Source organism: Poecilia reticulata, linkage group LG16, assembly GCF_000633615.1.
Source record: "Poecilia reticulata strain Guanapo linkage group LG16, Guppy_female_1.0+MT, whole genome shotgun sequence".
Taxonomy (NCBI): domain Eukaryota; kingdom Metazoa; phylum Chordata; class Actinopteri; order Cyprinodontiformes; family Poeciliidae; genus Poecilia; species Poecilia reticulata.
In genome coordinates this window covers 26,578,313-26,594,249 of record NC_024346.1, presented here as the reverse complement: position 1 = coordinate 26,594,249, position 15,937 = coordinate 26,578,313, and the positions used below count along the sequence as shown (strand labels likewise).

At 40.6% G+C, this 15,937-nt stretch overlaps 1 protein-coding gene across 1 annotated transcript; it reads right to left on the bottom strand.

Annotated features, from left to right (window-relative positions):
- Positions 1 to 286: 286 nt before the first annotated feature.
- On the bottom strand, positions 287 to 1,323 carry LOC103478259 (hepcidin-like). Its single transcript, XM_008431950.2, has 3 exons — positions 1,156 to 1,323; positions 1,000 to 1,077; positions 287 to 627 (listed from the first exon to the last, which is right to left on the bottom strand). The coding sequence occupies exons 1-3, from the start codon at positions 1,240 to 1,242 to the stop codon at positions 529 to 531; spliced, it is 264 nt and encodes an 87-aa protein (XP_008430172.1). The 5' UTR covers positions 1,243 to 1,323; the 3' UTR covers positions 287 to 528.
- Between the last annotated feature and the right edge of the window lie 14,614 nt (positions 1,324 to 15,937).

Sequence of the window (15,937 nt, the reverse complement as noted above, 5' to 3'; positions counted from 1 at the left end):
TTGTTGTTGTAGTTTTAAGTTGAAACATTTTTTCCTCCATTTCTTGACATTGATTCTCTTTGCACTGTTGGATTTGGTATATTTTGCTTTATAGTGTTTTTGTCTTCTTCTCCTGACTTCTGCAAACAACTTAAGAATGTGTCATGTTGAAAAACAGCCACTAAAACCCTGAAGCTGTGCTGCAACATCTGCTAGAAAATTAGATTTTCAAGAGGTTTTATTCTTGCTACTTAGCAACAACTTAGCAACCCGCCAGCAAACCCAAACATGAAGAAGCACAAAGAAATGTATCGAGGAGTAACATTTATTACGGCAAAAAAAACCATCACACCTCTGCTCAAATTAGCACCTTCTGCAGCGATTATACTTTGCAGGACACATCTGCATGTTTCCACAAGCAATATGGATGAAGAGATGAAATCCACTCACATCCTTTAAAAAGTAAGGCAATATTCAACTACATCGAAATGAGCGAATGTAAAGTAGGGATTTTATTTTTTAACGTAGTTGAAGTTTTCTTCTGCCTTCTCAGAATCTGCAGCAGATGCCGCAGCCTCTCATGCGAGGGCAGCAGCGGCAGCAGAAACGGCAGCGAGGGCGGCGCATGTGGACTGAGCTGTACGGCATCTGTGTAGGGACATAAAAGAAATGTCATTTAAAAGAATAAATCAATTTAAAATCCGATGCCATTTCAAATATGACATGCTTGTTTGTCTTTATTTGCTCGCTAACCCTACATCCCACCACCTATTTGATAACGTACCTCCCAACTAGTGTCGTTACAGATGAGAAACTCACAAAAATTGCAGCTGTAAGGCCAATAAATTCAAATTGTAAAAAATATTTAGAAGGGTAGACGTCATTTTCAACATGTTCAAATGTTCAAGTGCAAATGAAAAAATAAATCATACTTCAAAAAGTGAAAACAGAATATTGGACATCTAAATATGTAGGGTTTATATATCTACAGTCAGACTGATGTTAATTTATTCAGCTTACCTTCCAGGAGTCCTCTGGGATGTCTTGACCAGCAGGAGCTGGGCTGCCATCGGTCAATCCATCCATCAGTTCGGGTCCCTGTAAAAGAGTTTTGTTAATGTACACCAAACGTCGTCAGTAACACAAACTATAAATCAGTGTCGATGAAGTCCTTACCTCAATCACTAGGTCTGCAGAGCTCTCCTGAACCCCAATGATTGTCACCACGATGGCCACGGCAACGGCAAGTGTGAACGCCTTCATTTTTTTTTTTTCAGAGTGTCGTTTTCCGGCCGGAGCTTCAGAAACCCAAGTTGAGCTGCTTCGACCTCGATGTCTGAATGTGAGCAGAGCGCTGATATTTATACCGACTCAGGTATCTGTTGCAACGTTGAGGTGACAGAGCAAAAGGGAAGTATTTCAAAAAGAATTGCGAATGCGAACGGTTCGAAAGTTTCAATTCACTTTTGAAAACAAAAAACAGAGCGGTGCGTTTGGAAATGTGGCTGTTTTCTTTCTTCCCTCTTTCAAGCAACGTGCAGCGGACGTAACAACTATCGACCTGCGGTGCAATGTTTGTAGTTGAGGACCTGTGGTTTAGTTAAAATGAAGATAAAAACAAGTGTAATTCAACTGTTAGTTTTGCACATTTGCCCCCCCCCCCCACAAATCTGTGAACTTCACTGAAGTTGTGTGAAGTCAAAAATGCTGAAAAAAACCCCAAACTATAGAACTGTGTTAGGATAGGATGTTGGTAATTATGGAACCGGTTTATTCCACTTTTTATTTTAATGTTTTACTTTTTGCCCTAAGCAGATTTGTTTCCTATGAATAATAATAATCTAATGCTATCTTAATTTGCTCAGTAACTCCACATTCCACAGTCTACTTTCAGCCATTTCACAGATGGCGGAAAAAAAAAAAAATCAAAATTATTATTTGTCCCCTTCTCATAATCAGATGTATCTATCATGCACTAATACTTTGAATGAAGTTTCTATTCCTCATTTTTAGCTGTGCTGCAAAAATAATTAAAACTCAGGCGACTTGATGAAGAGAATCAGTGAACATCAGTTTTCTAGTCTAGTTTTGGTGCAGGGCTTTGCTTAGGTAGGTCTGAAGCTGTACAATACTGAAGAGCTGTTTCCTAAGCTAAATGTAACATTTTTTTTTATATTCTGGATTTTTATGATGCTGGTGGTTCACTAATGTTCTCTAACAGATTTGTATTTGTAAATTTAAGTAACCATGGGAGCACTTTTTTTCCCCTGCCTCTTTATATTTGTCTGTCATATGCAACATATTACAGCTTGTAGCTGTAATGTGACAAAATATGTGGAAAATGTGAAGGAGTGTGTGAATACTTTTAGTGCATTTATATTGATTGGCTAAACTTATTAAAGAACGGCTTTCAGTTTTACAGCAATCAAACTGCAAACACAAACCCAATAAAAAAATATGTACATGCATAATTTTAAAGATGTGATAAAAAAGAAACTTGTGCTTATGCTATAACGCCAGTCTTTTTATTGTTACAGGAATAAAAGCCTGTTAGTTTAAAGATGCTATCTTCAACCTAAAATATCGTTTTCTAACAATGTAGAAAGAGAAACGCTGTTGAAAACATAACTGTTCTTTTGACACATTTCTGTTGCTGCTGCCAAACAGAAAGAAACGTCAAGTTGCCTCAGTGAACCGTGTTAGTGATGAAATAACAGCTTAAAGCCCTGTACGTTTTTAACATTGAGTAATCAAACAGCCGAAAACAAACTGACATCAAGGTCAGCGCGTGTTTTGACCTCTGACTCCACCTGTCCAAATCCCCCAAAATGCAGATGTTTCTTATTCTCATATTTATTCATAATTTATATATAAACTGAACTGGCAACTTAGTTGTACGGTTTATTTTATAGCATGTTAAAGTAATTTAAAAGGTCTCCCTTTTAAGGTAATTTTTTGTTTTGATCTCGTCATACGTTTCACACAGTAGGTCTTCATAATGCTTCTTTCTGATTTTCATTTATGATGAATTCATTTTCTCTGGTTATTCCACTCACTGTCAGACTCCAGTGTGTGTGAGCTCGCTGCTTCACGTCTGCTCAACTGCACAATTTTAGTAAAAAGCAAGTTAACTTCAGGCTACAATTGCAAATATAATTTTGACATTTAGCACAATGTATATTGTTGTACAGTGAGTGTATATACAGCATATGGAGATTCTTAACCCTTCCATGCATGAATTACGATCCTTTGTTTCAGGATTTTTTTTCCCAATTTCTTTTTATTTTCTTAAGGTAAAAGAAAAAAATTGGAAAAAAAATGTGCAAATTTTTTTTCCAATTTTTTAGGCGATCACTTAGTTTTGTTCTTTAACTAACTAACTTGGTGTGTTGTCACAATATTCTTTTTTTAGGGACCGGGTCGGTTGACATGGTTTTTTTGTCTGTCGGCCATTTTGGATTTAACAAAAATAATTTCTTGCATTTGCAGCTGAAGGCCAGTAGTTGATGGTGTATTTTAAGATGCATTAGCGTCCACTTCAGTGGTCTGTGTGCTTTTATAACATAAAAATCTACAAGAAGAAAATGGCTTTTAGACAGCTGTCCACTGTAGTGACCACTATGCATAAAAGGGTTAATGTAATATAATATTAGTTTTATTAACTCACCTACATCAGGACTACAGATGAAAAGTAGCTTAAGCTAAATCTGGTGCAAAGCGTCTTTTATTAATGTTTTTTTTGGCACATTGTTCCTGTTTTAAATGAACTTTTTTAAAACACATAAGGTTTATAGACTATGTCTCTCGGCTGGCCTGGGAACGCCTTGGGGTTCCACCGGAGGAGCTGGAAGAAGTGGCTGGGGAGAGGGAAGTCTGGACCTCCCTTCTGAAGCTGCTGCCCCCGCGACCCGACCCCGGATGTAGCGGAAGAAAATGGATGGATGGATGGATAAGGTTTATTTATTTTTTTGCTCTAGTGGCCTTTCTTAGAAAGTGCTAAGAGAGAAAAGTAGGTAATGAGAGAAAGACATGAGACATACGGCAAAGGTCACCAGGCCAGGATTCGAACCTGCAACGGCCACGTGCTTGACCACTGCGCCACCACAGCGCCCCCTAGAGTCTACAAACTTTAAGGTCTCCAATAGAAATCCATCACTTGGTGTTGGAGGGTTATGGGCTTTGCCACCTTTAATCAAGTGGAGTTTGATCAGGCATGTGCAACTTTATTTTTGCCTGAACAAGTCAGTGTTGCTATGCCAACATGTTTTTTTTTAATTGATAAAAGTTAAAGACTAGAAGTTTGAGGCATTGAAGAACAAAAACCTTACCCTGCTGAAGTGCCGGACTGTAAAATGTGACACAGCGATGAGACAGACACTTCTCAACATCGAGCTAAAGGTCACAAACAATATAGAACATTTAAACATTTCCTCAACATAGCTGCATGATTTAGATAAGTTTAAAGTGTAAATATACTGATTTTTTTATTTTTATTGGATTGTTTCTAGATTTGTATAGTTAGATGAACAACACCATGTCAGTAAAACCCTCCTACTTTCCACTAAATCAAGATGAAATGGCTTAATGTTGCCTTAATAAGATCCTGTTAATGCAATAGCAGGATCTTTGTTTTCCTCCAACATTATCTGCTTCTGAAGTTCTGCATGGTGGCGTAGGGTCAAAACTTTGACCAGACAGTTTGTTTCACATAGAAACTTTTGAAAGGCACTTTCTGGTAAAACAACAGCCGTGCATCTGCAGCAGAGCAGTGTTTAAATCCTCTTAAGACTTTCAGTTTCCTTCTGCACATGGGAAAATCGCGCGCCCATATGTCGCACCAAGTCATAATTGGTTTATTCTGTATTCCTGTTTTTTTTTTCCCCCTCCCTCCTTCCTTGCCTGGCACTTAACACGGCAGTCATGAGCCGTGAGACACTTTGACACAACGCTGGGAACTCTGCCAAAACATGTGTAACACAGGAAGAAAATCTAATGCAGGGGCAATGTAATTAGTCCAATAAATGTTTTTTTTTTTTCCGCTTGGATGTTTTAGAAACAAAGCGGGGCTTATCATGACGCGCGGAGGTTTTTACTGGGAGTGGATCGTGTCCTCGGTGTGGAGTCAGAGGGCACCGTTTTTCTGTGGCAATTAAATAATTTAACAAGAGCGAACAAAAACTGTTTTGCTTTTATCATAAAAAAACACCCCAAGAACAAATGACCTTCCTCTCTGGTTCCTTGCTGGAGAATATGCGGTGTGTAGGTGTTGTCATGTCACAACTCCAAACTTTGATGTATTTTACTGTGGATTTTATGTGATAAGCTACATAAAGTAGCGCATAGCTGGAAAATTATACATGGGTTTCAAAATATTTGACAAAAAAATAAATAAAAGTTCAGAAATGTGTGCCGTGCATTTGTTTCCAGAGTCAGAAGGATTAAGACAACTTCTGCAGCAAGTACGACAGGACATTTTAGGGTTGTATTTCTTCCAGCTTTGCATATTTAGGAACCGGCAAAATAACTCAAAATCAGTCAGAAGCGGATTTAGAATGTGAATAGAAATCTCGCGACAAATACTCAGAATCAGAATTGGGAACAGACTTTAGCTGGGCCATTCCGACAAACAAATTTGCTCACATGCAGTCGCAGCTCTTTTCCAGCCTGTATGCATGATGCTGCCACCGCCATGTTTCATCATGGGAATGGTGCTGGTTCAGGGTGCTGGTTTTTCTGCGATACGTAGAGTTTTACTTGTAAGGCAAAAAAGTTCAGTCTTGACCTCATCTGAATGGAACAGGCATCTCTTGCAAACAGACCTTATGTTTATTTTTTCACCACTGACTGCCTAAAATGTATTTGCAAACATATGAAAAATAATCAATTATTTGTGTCAAGCAATTTCTACAACATTTAAATACATGTCATTGCAAGACTCAAAGATTTGAGTCTTCAACATTAGCCAGTTTGTCTTTAGCAAATTGGCAAAAATTGGGCAGAATCTGCAACCGTTTGGCGACAAGTAGCTTCAGATGCGATTTGTGGTATATGTGGATTAATCTACTGGGAACGCTGGGATGGATTACCCACTGTGGCTGCATTAAGACTGGAAGTGAATTGAGGTGAATTCAGGACAGTAGTCTACAGAGTGGTTCAAAAATGTTCCCTTTTTAAAATCCTGTCATCAGGCCAGAACTGAAAATCTGTGAATAATAGTTATGTCCTATCAACACTTTGACTCACCTTGGCTGTGGATCTCTGTAGCTCCTTCAATTTTTGGATGGTGGATTTAGTGTTGCCTTGTAAAAAAAAAAAAAGTGTTGGTCATTTTATGTAGGGATATTAGGGTTGGGGGCGAAGAGGAAATCACACCTCGGTTTTCAGCTCATCCTATGTAAAAATGACACTGGGCCAAAATGAAGCAAGAGTTACAAACTAAACGTCATGAGACGCCGCAGCTAGCAACCTTAGCCAGCTACCTTAGCCAGCTACCTTAGCTAGCTCAATTTAGCAGTAAAGTTATGTCCCTGTTTCATTGGCCTCTTCAAGATGAACATATATGACGGCAATTCCATGTCAGTTTTCTTTTATGGTGAGCTATATAAAATTATTGTTGATAACTTTCATCGAATCTGCAGAGCAGCTCTGTTGCTTGCGAGGAGCATCCAAAAACCTGCTCAGCATGGCTGGTTAAAGAGATTTAGAGGACCCTTGAAACTGTTTAAGTGTTTCTCACAGAACAGAAAATTGGCATCCTCTGAGAAAACATTTTTTGAATCTGTAATTCCTCCACTAGTAGATCCACACACACACACACACACACACGAGCACCCGCACACACGCAGAGTGAGTCCTCGTTGGGCTGTATGTTTTAATGGGCTCTCCCAGTCAGCGCTCCACTGATAGATGTGGCTTTCCAGACACTACAGAAGGAAGACTGGAGGGGCGCAGAAAGAGTGTCGGGCACATTTGCTTCTGGGTGTCGGCCGAGTCAAAGCGATGCCACATGAATGACATTGTACGCTCCTCATTAAGAATAAAACGGGGTGTACAGTAGCTCGCAAAAGGATACGTAGCTTTTGAACCCAAACTACAATGTGTTTTATTGGGATTTTTTTGTTGTTGTGACAGATCAACAAAAAAGCGGTGGATAGTTGTGAAGTGGAAGGAGAATGGTATGTGGTTTGTTTTATTTTTTAACAAAAAAAGTTTTACAAATAAACAAAAAAAGGTTGCCACGCATTTTTAGCTCGCTGTTTACTTAAAAAACAAACCGTGTAAATTTTTCCCTCCACTTCACAAATTATCACTTTTTTTATTTTAGGTTTTATTGGCCTTTATTTGATAGTGAATTGACAGCAAAGTGGACAATAGGAGTAGGAGAAGACATGCGGCAAAGGTCGCCAGGCTGGGAATCGAGCCTGCAACGGCCATGTCGAAGACTAAGGCCTCCGTATGTGGGTTGCACTTTACCCCTGCACCGCCACAGCATTCTGTTATCACCGTTCTTAAGAGAACATTAGTGAATAAGCAGCATCACAAAGACAAAGGAGCAAAGAAGTTAGACGTGAAGCTGTGGTGAATATAAAAGCAGGGTCATGTGATAAAAGTGCAACTCTTCTGTAAAATTGGCAACCAAAGTTTCTCTCAAAATGCTACATGCACAGCTGCTCCAAAGTATAAGAGGCTTGTTGCTCCAACCCGATGGCTGATAGATGATGAGCGCTGGCGCCACGGCTGAATTACAAATATAGCTAATGTAACTAAATCCAAAGATGCCAAGATTTTTAATGATGCCAAGATTTTATCGCGTGAACAAGCGTATTCAAGTCCGATTTTCATTAAATTTTTTGGATTTTTATGGAAACACGGTGTGAAATTGTGTTTTTTCAACCTCAGCACAATAAAGACAAAGACTTGCGCACATTTGCAATGGAAATGCAGCTTGTGACTACAGTTCACCCATTTTTATGTTGGATATTTTCTGTGGGACCGCATGCCATGAAACTGGATTCACTATTGATTCAATCTCTGTTGCAGTGGCCTAAAAAAAAAAACCACCTGATCTTAATCCTATGGAGCAACTCGATCCACAATCCAACAAATCTTCAGCTGGTGTCTGTGTCTACCAAGCTCTCTGTGGAACGTCAAACCCATTTTAAAGGAAGCCGGAAGAAAGTGCAATATGCACGTGAGTGCATATTGATAAAGGACGGAATGACATTTTGCGTCAAAGCCGCGACTCATGGGACGAAACATCAAATCAAAGCGCTCCCAGTGGCCTCTAATTTGCTTCAGCCAAACTCCCGCGTTTGTTAATTAAACCACAAGGTGAAGCCGGTCAACAGTTGGCCCCGGTTGCTTCCTGGGAGGCGGTATACTTAGCCGTCTCGTGTGGCCCTGTGGGGTTGGTTGTACTGAGGTAACAGGGCTGTCTGTTGCGGCCTGCTCGGTCGCAGCCTGTCACGCCTGTAAAAATGTTTGTGAAGTGAAAAACCGAGAAAACTGCGGTCCCCTTGCCAAAAAAAGGCTCCTCGGTCCCGTCCCCCCTCCCACTCCCCCTCCTCTCCGCTCTGAGCCTAATGACAGAGCAACAGATGTCGCTCTCAGGGAGTCGCGAATATCAGCCATCTCTGTGAAGTCACTTCGGCCCGAAACGGGAAGTAAACAGTTTCTTTTTTCTCGTTCCGTCAAGACTTATTGCAGAAAGTAAACATCAACGAGGCTGTGAATGTACTCGTGAATAACCCATCTTTCATGCAGATCTCCATAAAATTACCAAGACTGTAATCAGCATGGAATCTTAATTTCCCTGGAAAGTTAATTAATCCATATAACTTTCAAGGAAGGCTTGTAAAGCTCTCCGCTCATATGGCTGTAATACGTTATTGGAGGCATTCGCAGTGGAAATGCTTAGTCTTCTAGCCACCCAGGAGCATTTAGTAAGCAAAATGGCCCTTTCAGCTCCGCATCTTGTCTCCCCCCCMCCCTTTTTTTTTTTTTTTGCAAGATTCTCAACGCCCACTACATATTCCGTGCAGCCACTCGAAATGAGGCACCCTGGAAATTGCTTCTGTTTTATCCATGTCGTCTTTTTTTTTTTTTCACCCCGGTTTTTATAACGTAACGTGGCAAGCATTACACGATGAGGGACTAATGATATATTTTCTCAGCTGGAACGTGGGAATTGCACCGCGGACCTGAAACAGTGTTGAGTCTCAGTAAATTAGCGTGCGCCGCAAAAGCAAGCACTTTGCCAACTTCGTGCTGGCTTGGAACCCCCTTCCACCCAACAACCACCCGTGACCCCCCCATACCTCCCTTAGCTCCCCCCAAACGTGAACCGGCTACGCTGTGGCGGGCGGAGGGCGAGCTGAAGGAGATAGTAAATGGAAGCCGGAGTCTTTGCAGGCCCAGACGTCACCGATTGACAGCTCGGAAATATCCGTTTTAATAAGGGGGGAAAAGTGGATTTGGCCAGACGTCTTCATTCCTCCCATGGAAACTCATGTGTCCTGGAGTAAGACAACGACCTCAGCTACTTCTAAGTGAAGTGTAGTTACTGCAGACCTCAGCAGACCCACAGAATCTATCTCTGGTTTCTTATAAATGAACCTCTCGCCTCCCCCTCCTCCGCCTTACATCTGTAGACATCTGCGGCGCTGGGCGCAGACGCTCACATCGAGGCTTAACTTATTTTTCATGACATTATTATGACCTTTTATGTTGTTTCTAACTACTTTCCCGAGAACGCTGCAAACGTTGAAGCAACATCTTCCAGCTACTATCGCACATTAAATGTCTTCTCCTACTTGCATCAGCTGAGCTGAGCGATAGCTCCCTCGACTCTCGTAGGATGTAGAAGACGGATTGCTTTGTCAACACTGCCAGTTTTAACTTCCCTAGATGTAAATTTCTTTCAGCTCAGCGACTTAAGCTTTTCCAAGGACCACAACACATACCTGAGGAGAGAGGAAGGGTAGGACAGGGGAGCACTTTCTATGAGGCCTTCCACTTGGTGTGTTCTGCCTCACACCCTAATAAATACATTTCCTACCTGGTTTGGGACCAGCACACTGGACTTTAAAGCCTATTAGGAACTTGGAACCTGCCTTGGTAGTAAATAAAGCTCAAAAAAGCAAGACTTTTATTTTTAAAAGAGTGTGAGCTCTTTGAAACACCAATCTTTTCACCACAGGCTATGGAATCCTTTTCTTAAAGAGAATCTGTCATCCTTAGCTTTACGTCAAACCTAGATTTGAGGTTTGCACAGATTGACGCTGTTCAAACACGGAGGGTCGTTTCAAGCAAAGTTTTGAACCTTGAGCAGCATCAGGGTGAGGTGGTCGTCCATGGCGATTTTCATATTTCTGTTCTTATTTTTCTTAAAATATGTCATGATGTAAAATCGACTCCTTCTGTGACAGACCTCTATATATATATGACCTCTTGACTCTGGATAGACTGATAATAAAAAAAAAAACCCAACTACAAATTCTTACTGCCATTACACTGTTTGCACTTTCAAACATATTTTCTTATAAAAGTACCAAACATATTAAATGTAAGTTAAAATGTCTGCCCAAAAGGGCAAGTTAGGCAAAACTAAATCAAGTTTTGCCTCTTCCTCACCCCAACATTTTAACCAGTCCCAGTTTTTCTGATGAAAACAACACATTTGGAAACCATAGTGTTATATGAACTATCTTTGCTACTGAAAACTAAAGCATGGTTCACAAGGAAAGATAATTATGACGATTTTTGACCTAATTTTTCCCATTCCAACAACCTTACAGGCGCTCCAATAAAAGAGATAGCTATGTTAAGATATATTCCTGCTGTGTGTGGAGTATTAAGAGTGATGTGGTCCACTCCAGACTGAAATCAGGAATAGTGAACAGATTGGATTGTCTTTGCTCTTTGTCAGGACAAAAGAGCAGACAGACTGTTGAATGCGACTTGTTGGTAATCAGAAATGAGACGTGATGGAAATACTAAAGGGAAAGACCAAACAATCGCCATCGCACACAAGAAAGACCAGGAACAACTATGGAAAAAGGTTTTGTGTTGTTTTTTTTCTCTAAGTCTGCAACTATCGCCTTCGCTCGTCAGCCATGTTGGTTCGCTCTGAACTCAACGTTGTGATCTTAAAGAGTTTTTGCAAGATTTCCTGTCTGACATTTGAATGTTGGTGAGTGAAATCTGCTCATGTGATGTGTTGACTTTGCAACTGTGGGACGAAAACTTTCATTTTTTAAATTCTTTTATCGTCATGTATTGGCATCAATCGCTGCTTTTTTTTAAAACTCAACCAATAATTTTAATATCTTGCCTTGTGAACCAGGCGTTAGCTGTCCATGATCCAAAATTTAAATTGCATATCTGGGCGACTTCAAACTTTCCTTCATTTTTTTAATTTTTAGGCTCTCTCCATTTTTTTTATTTGTATGGTGTTTTTGTGTGTGCTTCGACAGAAACTACTTCAATACAGTAACTCAAAATGGCGCCAAAAGCAATAGCACGCATCACCCTTCTGAGCTTCACCTTTCAATAAATTAACTTTTACAAGAAAATGCATTTTAAAACGCGGTTTTGATATGTGGTTATAGTCCACTGTGTAACCACAGTTTATTCAGTCAAAATGCTAATGTCTGTAAAAAATAAAATGCAACAATTTTCTACTACTACTTCTAATTATATTGTTACGTTTTCAGAAGAAAGAAACTGTTTTTTCTTTTAATCAAGTCAAAATCTCCTAAATATTTCTTTAACAAAACGCCGTACGATAGTTCACAAAGGCCATAACCGAAGATTTGCTACATTTAAATGTTTAAGAGAGCCACATTAGCTTTTTTATGATTTTGATTATAATGGGGTCTTATTTAAAACACATGGATGTTGTAATATTCAGCAGCTGCACAGCTCTGCCTCAGGGGCACTCTTTGTTCGGCTAGGAGGAAGAGGGAGGCGTGTAGGGTGGGGGGAAAGGGAAAAGGAAAACTTCCACATGCTAACATTTACAAAGTGATTTCTTTTAATTGCACTCCGCTTTTTAATTTGGCCTGGACTAATGCTTTTAAAAGTGGGGCTGGAGGTATTTTATTGAAGTCATGCCTCGCGCCGGACTAAGTTTTTTTTTTTTTTTTTTCCCCTCCCTGATTGCCCTAGCTTTGCTGCAGCCTGGCTCCTTCTTACCTGACAACCTGTGTTATTCCTTGCGTTTGCTATGTCAAACATGCCACGCTGCATTTGTACTTGGAGGAACTTCGCTGGCTGGGTCAGCTTCCACCAGGTCCACTTCTTCAAAGGACGGTGTTAAATGAGCGGGCCCTCACGCCTGTTGCAAAGTCAAAAGGAGTCACGTTTAAAAGCGAGGCTGGAAATGCAGATGGCCCTGATAGATATATGTTGCCTTTTTGAAGTGAAAGAAGAAGAAGAAGAAGAATGTGAAACCAACCTCGACCTAAGCAGCCAGGAGGGAAAGCCTAATATTTAGTTATACACGTCCAGTCATAACAAAACATCTGTCAAAGCAGAGAAAATACATCCCCAGCTGATGAGCGGCCTTGTATGTCTTGGGCTCGCTCACATCTTGCATCCTCTGATGCTGCAGACAGAGGACACGTCTCATTAAAACACTGATAAACCGCAACCACCTCGCAGTTCAGCCAAACATCTCTGAGTTTAATGTCCTCATCCAACACCCTGAGACTTTTTATTTTGTCCTCCTTTACCAGCAAAAAACCCCCCAAAAAAACGCCTTTACCCTGATGAGAAAAGCAATAGTGAAAATTCCGTCCTGAAATTTACGATTATGAGCTGTCAGTTGCTTTGGGTTTTATATCTCTACTGTCTGGCTCCGTGCAGTACGGCAGCCGCCACCAGGGTGTGTGGAGAGTCTGGCAGGACCTGGACAGTAAAACAAGTCTGCATCTGGTGACAGCGTTTTCCTTTTGTGTATTGCAATTTTATTTAATGTTTTTTTTTTAAATATTCACACACAACCGGTTGAGGACAGACACAAACACACAGATAGGGACAACTGTGGAAAGAAAACTGTTTCTGTTATTGTTATCGCTTTTGCCACGCCTGAATGTTTCCAGTTGTCAAACACAATTTAAAATCAGTCATAGGTAACCTGTGCAAATATAGAAATGAGTTTTAAAATGCTGCTTTTATTTATTAAGAACAAAAAAATACATCGAAACCAACTCGGGTCTGTGTGAAAATGGAGTCGCAACTTGGTTTTATTTCATCATCCATATGATTTGGTCCAGTTTCTGAAACTTGGAACGTTGGAAACTGTAGGTCTAAAGGCGGGGCTAGGCCCACCCAGGCGTTTTGCTAAGCTGAATTGTTGCCACTGGAGATTAAAGGATTTCTCAAACATGCATGAAAGAATCAAGGCAGCAATCCAGGTATGTTTTTGTTGAGGAAATAAGATTATTACACGGTTTGATTATTAATCACAGTTAACTGTAATATAACATGAGGCCTCAGTGGATGCCTGTTGTGTCCAAGATACGCAGCTGGCAGCTCAGGCCTGAGTGTTTATAGTAAGGCTTCTGGATTTCTTGTTCTCTTACTAATTGAACAAGTTTCGCCTCTCTTCCGAAAGCCTCCTTACTAACCGAACGGCACTTATGTCCAGTAATGAAAGGCTCTAGGAGTCACTGGCATAACTCATTTGATTTAGTGTTTTGGTCGTTCTCGCTTGTGAAACGCCTTCTAGGGAAACCAGCACGTGAGCTGTTATTGTCACGTGTCTCAAGGTTGAGTGATTGTAGTTCGATCAGAACCCACGAGGTGTTGATGAAACCCCAGGCTGCCACCTCTGCTTTAGCAATTAAGTTTTTCATGGCCTTTTCCACTCTTCCCTGTCCAAAATGTGCACATCACTGTCTTCAAAACAATGTCCTCTGTCCTCAAAATGTGCATGAACTGCTGACTCATCGTGACCCCACTGAGCCTGGTGTTGTGCGTAGGTCAATCGTTTTGTGTAGGGGCTTGTTTTTTTTCACATGCCCATAAAATAATGCAACTGTTAAAAACCTCAGAGAGGACTGGCTGTTCAACATCAAAATAAAAAAAAAAAAAAGGAAAAACAACGCCTGAACTGCAAATCCGCCAACACGCTGCAGTCCACCCAAACTTGATAGGTAGGGTGAAGACAGCATGACGTTTGGCAGAATGTGTCCTGGTCAGTTGCGACCAAAATTGTACTTTTTGACCACAATGAGGCATGGTGGTGTCACTAACGTGCTTTGATTGTGCTTTTCTTTAGCAGGTTTAGGAACAGAAATACTCGTTATACGGCCAAAATCACAGTGGTGCAATTTAGATCAAACCCTAATTGTGTGATAAAATTACCTAGTCAAGTTCCGCACTTAAATTCAAATTATAATTGGTGGCAATACTGTACTTGGGGAAAAAAGTGGTGCTTAAACATCTTGAATCTTATTGATTCAAGATAAATTATTTTGTGAATGATGGGCAAAAACATAAGTCTCTACGCTATATGGAGACATACTGCATCACGGGAGACTTGCAATTGTGACAAAGTGTGGCTTGATTTACAGGGGCTGAACACCAATGCCATGTATGCATTAAAAAAAAAATCTTAACTGCAACATTTTTAAAAACCATGCCTCATTTTCCATCCTCTCCCCCAACTACGCATTGCTTCTTGTTGGTCTGTCACATAAAAATCCTAATAAATCCCACTGAAGTTAGTGTAACGCGACAAAATGTGAAAACGTTTAAGGGGTATGAATACTTCTGCAAAGCCCTGTATATGTGTGCATTAAATAAAAAAAGGAGGTTTTTCTTTACATCCAATTACTTTCAGAGGCCCACTAGTTGAGATTGACTGCTTCCAGCTGTCACACTTGGGTTGTAATATTTCTACAACTGTGGGGAAGAAAAACATGAATTTATTTAACTTTTTTTCTTTCCTTCCCTTTTTGGAGACGACGGGAAGCTAGTCACAACTTTTGGTATACGCTGCGTACGGGAAAATTATGTTTTGCTGACATCTTTCCTCTTTGGATCAAAATATTTCAAGATGGCTAAACACTTGAGTCTGGCTCGGCGTGGATGCTTTGCCCGTCTGACACGGTGGTTGCTTGGAAAAACACACGAACGCTTCATTAGAGGGGTGAATGGAACTGCGAGTGTTTATGATCCCAATTACCACCTTTGCTTTAGTGCCTACTTTAATCACGGCCATATCCCTCTTCCTCTGTCAAGATTGGGAGGCCTCCAGTGCAACACACACACTCTCACATCATCGACAAACAGTCGAGCTAGAGCTAAACAGCGGGTAGCGAGGTAAAACAAAAGAAATCTAAACCTGAGATCCACTTTTAAAGCTTGGTTTATGACTTGCTGCCATTTGACAAAGTGTGGAATAGGTTTCCTGAATGGACGCAACATTTGTCGAGTCTACCTCCTCCCCATTCCCCCCCAAAAGAAATCCTTAAGGGGTTTCTAGCTTGTAGATCTAGCATACGTAGACAGTTCACACAGTCAAACAACCTGTGGCACAAAATGTTTCACCACTACGGTCATCATTATAGTTAATCACCATTCATTTCCAGTTTCACAACTACCCACAAGATCAAACATGGAGTATTTTGAGCATTTTCCTAGGCACTGGCTGGAACAACATTTTGGGAGTAATTGAAACAATATGCAGCATATCAACACTCCCAGTTACTGAACCATCACCACAGGCTACAGTTATTGTGAAAATGATGTGAACTTTTTTTTTTTTCTTTCTTTCTTTCTGTGTTGCTGCCACAATGGCAGGCACCACATCTTCCCCAGTTATATCATACACCGGCAACACCATCTGGTGGGAGTAGCAGGGAAACTCAGCCACCAGCCACCATAAATCATACAAAAGCAGTCCCAGAACACAAGAGTCTGTGGTGATAAACAGCTAAAAACAGCTATA

Excerpts from the sequence above, each read along its gene's own strand:
- LOC103478259 (XM_008431950.2), bottom strand. The coding sequence starts at position 1,242 with ATGAAGGCGTTCACACTTGCCGTTGCCGTGGCCATCGTGGTGACAATC. Across the intron at positions 1,078-1,155 it reads CTGCAGACCTAGTGATTGAG|GGACCCGAACTGATGGATGG; the intron begins GTAAGGACTTCA and ends ACTCTTTTACAG. Across the intron at positions 628-999 it reads TCCCAGAGGACTCCTGGAAG|ATGCCGTACAGCTCAGTCCA; the intron begins GTAAGCTGAATA and ends GTCCCTACACAG.